General features: G+C 43.1%; 1 protein-coding gene across 1 annotated transcript in view; it reads left to right on the top strand.

Moving 5' to 3' along the window:
• The window catches only part of HMBOX1 (homeobox containing 1), a 64059-nt gene extending 53954 nt beyond the window's left edge, over positions 1–10105 (top strand). The window contains exons 6-10 of the mRNA XM_009895436.1: positions 1761–1843; positions 4013–4108; positions 5853–5944; positions 6153–6254; positions 9708–10105. Coding sequence (XP_009893738.1) covers positions 1761–1843; positions 4013–4108; positions 5853–5944; positions 6153–6254; positions 9708–9845 — 511 coding nt within the window. The 3' untranslated portion in view covers positions 9846–10105. The remainder of the gene's footprint in view (positions 1–1760; positions 1844–4012; positions 4109–5852; positions 5945–6152; positions 6255–9707) is intronic.
• The last annotated feature ends 245 nt before the right edge of the window (positions 10106–10350 follow it).

Below are 10350 nucleotides of genomic sequence, written 5' to 3'. Positions count from 1 at the left end.
TTGATGGTGCCACGTATTTGAAGTTTCCCGGAAAGTAAGTGTAAACAGGTGTCCTCCTTTTCAGGTCTAATGGCAAATATCGCGGCTGTTTTTCAGAGTAGGATCAAGCCGAGCGGGAACCGCAGTTCTGGACGGTCTCTCTGGATTTACCTCCTAAGAGCAACTCAGAGGTCCAGGGAAGATGTTTACGTGTAAATGTGATTGCCTCCAAAGCCCAAATAGACGTAGTCTGCCCTTCACTTCGTGAAGATGGAGCTGTTCCTGTGGTTCCACTTGTTCTCTAAGCTAGCGAATCAAGTGGGAGTACATTAACAGTGCGACTCGCTGTGCTCACGTGCGATTTCTCTTAGTCAATGAGTAGCGGCTTCGAAATGGGACTCCATTTGTGGGCATCGCCACAGCTGCAAATAGCACTGGGAACAATGGGATGAAGAAGTAATAGCTAAAATTCAAACTGAATGTTCGAAGTATGTATTTGCAGTGAACTGAAATAAACTGGAAGTGAAATAGTGAGAGAGATCTGCGTTAGTGCCACTTAGTCAAGAGAGGGTTGGGCAGAAACCGTTGCTGTATGGAACAGAATCCAGGTTTCCATAGAAAGCAACTGTGCAGGGACCAATCCACCGAAGGAAAAAATATGACCATGGAAAACAATAATTGCCTAAATATGTCTGAATCTCCTACTACCAAATGACATACAAGTAAAGGAAACATCTTTATTTTCAAATACAGAGCAGCTGTCCAAGAGCTGAACCTGCTGCTGATCAAAGTTGATCAAAGAAACCATAATAATTATATATTATGGACTATCTACAGCAAAAAATGTAGTAGTGCCTGCTTATGGCATGCTTATCAGAGTCCATTGAAGTAAACAGGACTTTGTGTTGTTTTTAATGGAAATCTGATAAGCTCTGTAGAATGTAAATCAGTTCGTTAAAATTTGTAAAGCACTTAAATGAAGTAAAAGAGAAAACAGTTTAACTTTTATAGGATCTTCACTGCATATAAAGTACAATAAAATCACAATTATTCAGAAAAAAGCACTGTTAAAACAGACCATATTCAATATGTTGTTCTGGGGAAGATTTAAAATGTTTAGATTGTGATTTATAAAAAAACCAAACTAGTCTGACTCTAGAAATCTTACTGTATTACTGTGTAACTGTGTCTGTACAATCTTCATATTATATCTGTCTAAAGTACGCAATATTTGTGTGTGTTTGTGCCTAATATATGGACAAGTATGTATGTATGTGTGTATATAATGACCCAGGGATCAAAATAAATATTGAACAGCTCCTTCATTTGTATGACTCCGCCTAAGCTGGGGTTACGTCAGGAGAAAAAAAAAAAAAAAAAGCAAATGATAATAAAAAAAGGCAGAAGTTTGGCCTGTGACGTCTTCTCACGCGGTGCTTCACATGACAGTCTTAACTCTGATATTCGTGGCATTGCCTACTTGGCTGTATCTCCCAGTACAATATTCCAGGTGCTGACGTGCCACTGGGAATGCTGAGATAATAGTCATTTATCTGAGGCGTTTGGGAAGTTTTATCCTCTCTATGTGTGCATGTCGGTATTACCTTATGCGTATACAGATTTACATAAAATCAAATTACATTTGCTGCGTCTGTGTTACCATTGTAAGAGTGATGCATAAACTAGTAGTTGACACCTTTTGGTGAAGCTGCTTTGGAGCATTCATGCTCTGATTTCTGAAAAAAACTTCTTTTTTTTTTTTTTTCCCCCTCCCCTTGCAGTTACTTCAATGAGAATCAGTATCCAGATGAGGCAAAGAGAGAAGAAATTGCAAACGCCTGTAATGCAGTTATACAAAAGCCAGGTGAGGAGCTGATCGCGCTGTCCTTTCCAAAGGCAACTGCAATTAGATTTCAACATCTCCCGCTAAATTCAGCAAATCGCATTTTATGGCTATTACTAACAAATGTAGTGCTCTCCACTAGCAGTAAGTTTCTTCTTGAGCGTTCTATAACTCGCGTTGTTCAGAGCTGCCGTACTTGGATGAACGTCAATTCACTTTTCGAACCTAAACGCCAGCGACCGCAGCTTAAATTCCCACCATTGGAGATGTGAAGGATGAGTTGTGCATCTGAACGTTTCATTCATACAGCTTTGTAAAGGGCGTTGCTAAGAAAATAAACACGTCTTAAAGGCTTTCATTCTTTACGCTCATTTATTTCGGAGTACTTATTACAAAGTGTGCAGTAATGATCCGAGAATTTTATTGCGCTCCACGAAAGTGAGTTTTACTGGTTCCTTTTTACAGATGGGAAATCTTCGGTTCACAGACTAAGGCATGCCAGAGATCATACAGCAGGTCCTCAGAGCAGTAAGGAGCACAGCTTTCAGTTTTCTCTGCCAGACGGGGGTCTCGTATTAGAATCCGTGTATTGAAGGAGGACCTTGGATTTGGGTCAACAAGTTGCATTTTCCCTCTTCCTGGAGAAGTCGTACTTGGGAGAAGAGCGTGAATATTCAGTGTAGCACTGGTGGACACACCTGCCTTTGCTTAGTTTTGCTAACCGAACATTTTGCATAGCTTTCAGAACATGTAGTTTGAGTATATTTAGGTTTTTATATAACCAGAATAAAAATCAGTGCAAAAGAAAGCTAAGGCGTGACTCCTGAACACTGGGAACAGTCACAGGATGGCGCAGAATCATAGAGCAATTTAAGCTGGAAGGGACACCTGGAGATCATCCGGTCAGGCAGGACCGGCTTAGGGTTAGGTTTCTCAGGGCTTTACCTCGTTCTGTTTTGAGTATCTCCAAAAGCGGAGGTTTTCCCACCTCTGGGCCCCTGTTGAGCACTCTCACGGCAAAATACTTTTTCCTAATACCTAGTAAAAATTTCCCTTGTTGCAACTTTTATGTTGCCTCTTGCCTTTTGGTTGTGCAAGCGGAATGATCTAGCAGCTAGAGAACTGAGGAGGTTTGGATTTTATTCCTGGCTGTGCTGCTGGTCGGTTTAGCGACTTTGAACAAACTCCTTAAACACTCTCTCAGGGTCAGTAAAATACTGCGAGTGGTACTGATGCGAAGCATTAGGAAACAGCGTAGCTATCTCCAGATTTTCTTTCCCTTGTCTCATCTCTCCTTAAAGTTGCCCATTGCTGCAGTTACGTGACTGTTTTGTACGCTGAATAAATAAACTTGGAGAAACAGTCTGCAGCAGGGGAGTCTCGTCCCCTTGGAGCCTGCAGAGGGCTGAGGGTGCAGCTACATTGCAGAGGGTCATGGCTGGCTGAAGAGGTTTCCATGCTGTCCCGAATCCCTCCGGTCTTCCCTCTTTTACGGGATCGGGAAAAGGGATTGTCTCCTGTAGCTGGCGGGTGGTTGTTGGGATTTTATTTGTTGGTTTAAGCGTAAAACTCCAGTGAGCTGGTTTCCAGCATCCCCCCACCCTTCTCCTAAAAGATGGGCAGTGTCCTGGCGCGATGGAGAGGGTGGGATTAGTGCTGCAGGAGAAGGAGAGCAGCTGGCGGTGGAGAGGGAGGAAAGCAGATTGGAGGGGACGACACAAAATGTCTTCATTCGTTTTGCTGCTGAAGGGAACACGTCACTGAACTCTATCCTCGCGGCACGTAGTAAGAGAACTGGCCCAAGGGTGTGCGATTTGTGGCAGGGCTCCGAATTGAATTGGAGTTTTTTGCATCTCGGTTTTGTGCTTGAACTAGAAAAGCAGCGCTCTCTTCTCCCGTGGCTCTGGATTTTAGTTGATTGGAGCTGCAAAGAAATTCCCGTGTTTTGGATTTTAACAGAAGAAGAAAGGCTACTTTGTGTTTAGAGAGGTGTTTGGCATGTATTACCATAGCATCTGGGCACAGTACTTTGATTCACATGAAATTCACTTTATTTTCAGTTATAACTTTCCAGTGCTGTCTGTATTTCAGGTGTTTATCACACGCATAAGGGTCTTTTGCCTACCTCAGCAACCCAGTGAGTAACAATGCTCTATTTTTATTTTTTTTCCCCCCCTGTTACTCTCATAGGAAAAAAGTTATCAGATTTGGAGCGAGTTACTTCCCTTAAAGTGTACAATTGGTTTGCCAACAGAAGAAAGGAAATCAAGAGAAGAGCCAATATCGGTAATGTATCAGAGAGCCTGCTTTCAGGGTTCAGTATGTACACTTACTCAGGAGAGGTGGAAAATATGTAAAACTGTATTAATGAAAATACTAGAGGTTCTGGCATTCTTAATAGAAATGCGGAGCAATTTTTAAAATTAGTTTCTCGCTGTTCTAGATTTCTTCTAAAATATGAGTTGAACTCAATTTGTGGAATTCCGTCATCAGTGCAGGAAAAATGATGCCGTTGTGAAGTTTTACTGGAAGATCAGTTTTAAAAACCAAAGTGAGAATTCTGTTGGCGGAAGGAGAATCATATTTCCCTATGCTCAGGCTCCTTTGGGTATCCAAAATAAAATCCAAAATAAAACCACACAATATCTTCATTGGAAATAGGGGAAGTCGAGACGACTGCCAGTTCACAACCTTAGCGTGCTGTTTAAATGAAAAGCGGCTGTTGTGAAGCTCTTTTATCTGGTTGTAAGTTTCCTTGTGTCTGTGTTCCGCTGAAACGTGCTTCGTTTTTCAGCCAAAACCTGAGGTGTCTTTTTTACTGCCGTCCCTGCGACCCCCCAGGGATCTACGGGCCCAGAGGAGTTGTTTTACATCTCAGATGCAGCCAGTAGGACCAAAGGTTCTGCGAGCCAACTGCTTCCTCTGCTGACACCGGTGCTCCTTACTGCTTTCCAGGGGGTTGCACAGTGACAAGTAGCTGGAACAAAGGAATAATTTTTCTTGATCAAACAAAAAAAGTCACTAAATAAAAAAAGTCACTTTTGTTTGATAAAACAAAAGTCACTTCAGAGTTAGCCCTGCCCGTTCTCTGTGTCAGTAGCCGATCGTAAGGAAATTAGAAGTGACTCCGAACTTGGAAGAAGTAGACCTTCTAATAAGAAGAAACAGAAGAGGTACTAATGAGAATGAACTCACGTTAGTGGCCAGGGCTCAACAAACTTCTGCATTGCACGCAAAATTTTATGCACAAACTTTTAGGTACTCTGCAGGAGTGTGTTCGCAATACGTAGATGAACAGAGATCCATCCATACCTGCTCGTTAACCGGTAGTTTTAGATGTCAAATATTATGCCCTTTTGCTGACTGCTTCTTTTTGCCGTATTTGTGAATAAGAAAACTTTCTTTTCACAGCATTTGGTGTGTTACTGAAATTTAACCTCAATTTATTTATTTTTTTTTTTAAATGAAACCTGTTGAAGGGCGGGGAGGGACAAAGCAAAGTCAGTGCAAGATGGATGGAGTTAGAGCTGTAGCTGACCTGCGTGGGGAAGAGGGTTGGAAGGAGATTAAAAATATCCAAAGGGAGTTTTAGATGCATAGATTCTACTAGAAGATGAAGATATGTGTGTTTTTAAATTCTTTAAATTATTTTAAAAATGTCTCCATCTATTTTCAGGCACTCCCTGCCCCCCCCTCAAGTCCTGCCAGTCCCAACTATGTGGGAAGATCTACAAGGAATGCCTTTGCCACTCTAGTGCAGTAGAAATTAAGCTAATTTTTAGTAGGACTGGCTGGAAAACACGGATTCTTACTCACAAATAAGCCTGTTAGTTGGTGGGGAAGGATTTCAGGCAAACCAATATCTGTACACGTGCTACCTTCCCAAATACCGGAGAGCGGAGAGGAAGAGGCTAAGAGCTAACTCTTCTTCCAGTTATTCTAACTTATTTAAAAAAAAAACAAAGTAGTTACTTTTAATTACTCCAATGCATCAGATAAATTAGGGATCCATTTGCTTTTTTCGAAGAAGCAGCAATCCTGGAGAGCCATGGAATAGATGTACAGAGTCCGGGAGGTCATTCCAACAGTGACGACGTCGATGGCAATGACTACTCGGAGCAGGTAAGCATCGCGGCTGAGCCGCGTGGCCCAAAAAGGGAGACTTCACACGTCACGTGAAGAGACCCTCTACCTCTCGCAAATTGGGTATCTCGTGGTTTTGTTTTGCTTTTATGTGATTGTAATGGGGAAGGTGGAAGAGCACAGCTCCCCTGTTTGAATGTGTTGAGCAACCAGTATTCACCCACGTGGATTTATTGTCATACAACAGGACACTTGGCAAGTACGCAATGGGGAGGAGGAGGGAAGATGTTCAGAGGGAGGCAGAGAAGCAGAGAAGGTAGAAGAAGACAGGAGGATCTGCTCCAAACAAGCAAGTTACACCATTCACGCCACACGCAATGTATGAAAAATGTTAGGAGAGTGTTAACTCACCCAAGTGCACCACGCATACCTTGCGCTCTCCTTACCCCCGGCACCGTTCTAGTTACCCGCCCTCCAGAAAGGATGTGCAGGTCTTTAACAGCTGCTCCTATTTATCAGGCACCCACATGCTTCCCTGCAAAACGGGGCATGTGTGTTCCTCTTGTGCCTATGGTGTCTTTCTACAAGAAAGGTCTCCGGTATAACCCGTGCCACAGCTGCTGTGAGGTGCTTATCTGGCACCCGGACAAGCACAGCGCTAAGCCCCTGCCCGGCACACTTCGTAATCCCCTGTGCCAACTGAAGATACTGAGCACCCTCCTGTAAGGCGCTGAGCTCCCTCTGGTTGTCCGGGAGCACCTTTCAGGAGCGTCTCAGGATCCGTCCCTAAGACACTGACAGACAAAGGGTGAAGGGTGGGGGGAAAGGATTTGATTAAATAAAAGCTTGACATTTATTTGGCCCCTTACCTGTTCCGTATTGTTCTGCAACGATGTGCCACTATTTGGGTTGTTTACATATTTATCTGTCTTTTTTTTTTTTTTTTTTTTTTTTTTTTTTTTTTTTTTTTTTTTTTTTTTTTTTTCCTTTTTGCATTTTAATTCTTGCCTATTCTCTATTTTTCTTGGTTATTTTTAACCCTTGACAGCAACTTCTTTTTTAAATTCTCTAGCAAAAGAATACCCCTTCCCGCACTCTGAGCCCTCACCTACCCTAAAGTTGGTGACCCTTCCTTCACACACCTTCCTGACAGGTATTGCATCCCCTTCCCAATTTTCCTTCAGGTGTCAATGTTGGCCAAATCCCCCACCCCACCCCCCAGGGCTGTGTGTCCTTGGCACCGGTGGCCTTGAGCAGTTCGCTTACTTGGTTCTGGTTTTGATATGAGCTGTGTTCTGTGCCACAGCCAACAGCTGGGGTGGGCAGAGCGCTTTTAATTGACTCGTTTGGGAGAATTAGGTAGGTCTCCCTCTAGAAGGGCTGCTGGTGGAGTGTCCTGGAACGAGTCCCCGGCAGACTTGGCAGTGGCCCAGTACGACAGAGACCTGGCAGAGGCATTCCCACCCGCTCTGCTTCTCATGGGTGTTAAGGCCCTTTTTATAGGTCATCGCCAGCAGATTTGGTGGCACCAGCTTTGCTCGCCCCAGATGATGAGCGGCCGCTCTGTGACTGTTCTAAAATATTTTGAAAGTGCTGCCGAGCACAGATAATTCCCTGTCGGTCACGTACAGGACCTGAATACTGAGATGAAGTGTTACGTAGGCTCCCAAACTAGGTTTTTCCTCTGTGTGTTATCCAAAATACTTTAAAAAGAAATAAATTTGTTATTCAAATTTAAAGATCTTTGTTTGGAGTCCCTAAAAATTACGTTTCTGAGTAATCTAGCTGGGCTCCTCTATGAAGCGTAATTAGGCATTAGCAGCGAAGCGGATTGAACGGCAAGCTCTCCTGATGACCGTTTAACATCCCTTAGCTGCTAAACCCATAAATTCTGTTTTCCACAGCGACACTTAAACTCTAGTAAACTTTAAAACGCAAAGTTCATCCAAATACTAATGAAGGGACTAAACCTCCGGTCAGGACTTTGTAAATTTTAACATGATAAAGAGTACTGAGAGGACCTTAGACTGTGCACATCGCAATATTTGCCCCAAGTTTGTTGTAAATGAAGGCATCCCTTTAAATAACCTCAGAATTTTACCGAATCCTGGCTTTTCTGTCCCCCTCAGCATTTACCACGTCATTTTAATTTAGAATGCATAAAACATATTTTAAATCTTAAATTTCGCAAGTTCATCACTTAAAGGCTGTTGGAAGACTGATAAATGTTTATAATTTCCTTTCTGTAAATTAACAAAAATATCAAAATCCTAAAAAATTGCGAGATCACGGTGTGGCAACTATCAGTACCTCATTTTAAAGAGGGGAAAGCTCCGTGATCTTGCCCAATGTCCCAGAAGAATTTATGTGACAGATGGATTAGAGATGAGATAGTGCTGGTTCTCCTTCCGATCATCCAAACCCAGGCGCTCTTTCTGATGTAGACTGATAAACGTGCATAGCTCACTGTAAAATCTATGCTAGAATCGTCAGACTTTTAGGTCTGCTGTTGTATGGCCGTTACGCCCCTGGAGAAGGCAACCGGTCTTGATTTTTAGAAGTTTCACTGCAGTCCTGTAGCAGCGCAGTTTCTCTCTCTTAGTGGTGCTTGGCGCCCGTCGCAGCCGTCAGCGCGGTGGTCCTCGTACAGCTCAGAGCCTTTGCTCGTTAGAAAATAGACACAAAGAAATCTGTGGCGTGTAGTTTGGTGGCCTGGAGGACCTGGCAGTATGTTTGCCTGGATATTTGAATGATGGCAGTTTTCCAGTCCCCCGAAATCATTGCACTGTTTTTCTTATCAGTCCAGGAGGTTTTCAACATCGTTTTCCCTATACCTGTGTGAATTCGGTGAACACTGGCTCAGCCCAAGGGTTAGTCTGGGTTTGTGTCCTGTTTCTGAATGAGATCAGTAGTAGTATTTAAGGAAAAAGTATTTTTAAAGAGCAGGACAATTATAGAATGTTTTTATTATAGTATCTTCCAGCTTCTTGAAGTTGGTAGTTTCGAGAGGCTTCCTGAGCCAGGCACTGGATCCGCTTTTGGATATGATAGTTCCTAGTAGACTAATTTTCCCTCAGCTTGTCTAAGCTCACACACGCACGCGCATCCCCCTTCAAAGCCAGTTTCACTTTGGTCCGATCTAAAACTCAGTGAATCAATCCTACAACTGAACTGTGATGAGTAAAGCAGTGCTTCCCGTTGCTGCTTTGGAATATGTTGTCAGTCCCTTGCTTATTAGATGGCGAAAAGCCACGAACAATTATTCTCTATTTAGTAATTATTTATAATAAACATTTACCATATCAACCATCAGCCATTTCTTGTCCAAACGGAAGAACCTGAGCCTGTTTAGCCTCTCCTCGTGAGGAAGCCACCCCGTGCCTCTCTTCCCCTGGGCTGCTCTTCTCTCTGCCTTTTCTCGTTCTTTAAATAGGATGGCCCGAAATGTATACTCCAAATGGAAGCACGAATTTGTGCGTAACGATTCCTATCTTAGTTTGGTTTTCTGACATACCTTCTGTATCACTTTTGGCTTTATAATTTAATATTTTCCTAAAAGTACCTCCCCCTCAAATTTCTCTCTCGAAAATTGGGCGCGCCACTCCTTGGCCTGTTTACCTTTGTCTGCACAGTGAGGGAAATCAGTCCTAAATCAACTTTGTAAATTCCTTTCACTTTCCACCCCTGTAATGAACGTGCAATTTGCTGCCCTTAGTTGGTTACTTTAACACACTAGTTTTATCCGCTGGTTTTCTACTTCTGGAGTAACAATGCTTCTCTCTTCTCCTTTCCGCGTGCACAGGATGACAGCACTAGCCATAGTGACCATCAAGACCCCATTTCGTTAGCCGTGGAAATGGCAGCGGTAAACCACACCATCTTGGCATTGGCCCGGCAAGGAGCCAACGAGATCAAGACAGAGGCTCTAGACGACGACTGATACAAAGAAAGGGGAGGGTCAAAGCAAGAAGTAACTTAGTTTTAGACGTAGCACCTTAGCAGACTTTCCTCGGTCCTTAATATGTGTTCTTACAGTATAACTTTGCAGTTTCTTGTACGTCAGTTAGCTGTTAGGGTCTTGTTCTGTGAAGATGGCATGGTGCCCTCAGCCTTTGCATATACTCTCTCAGTATTAATTCCCAATAAATAATCAATCAACCAACCAACCAACCTCCCTCTCCCAGCCCCAGTGGCTAGAAAAATCTTGCTGCTCTGTCTTAGCATTCAAAGTGCTTCCAGGTATTTTAGACAGCCCTCAATTACAAGTCTTAGGCTACACTTAAAATCTTGGATACCCTTAGAGATCGTGTTTAAAAAAAAATAGTCTGTACGCTTTTCCTTCTCTAAGACTGAAAGGCTGCAAGCTGAGGTAGTGGCACAGGGTCGATGGACACCAGATCGGGAGTATCAACAGAGAGTAAAAAGAACACTAGAACCCCCACTTC

Source organism: Charadrius vociferus, unplaced genomic scaffold, assembly GCF_000708025.1.
Source record: "Charadrius vociferus isolate BGI_N301 unplaced genomic scaffold, ASM70802v2 scaffold41, whole genome shotgun sequence".
In the NCBI taxonomy this organism is placed as follows: domain Eukaryota; kingdom Metazoa; phylum Chordata; class Aves; order Charadriiformes; family Charadriidae; genus Charadrius; species Charadrius vociferus.
This window is presented reverse-complemented; position numbering and strand designations above follow the sequence as displayed.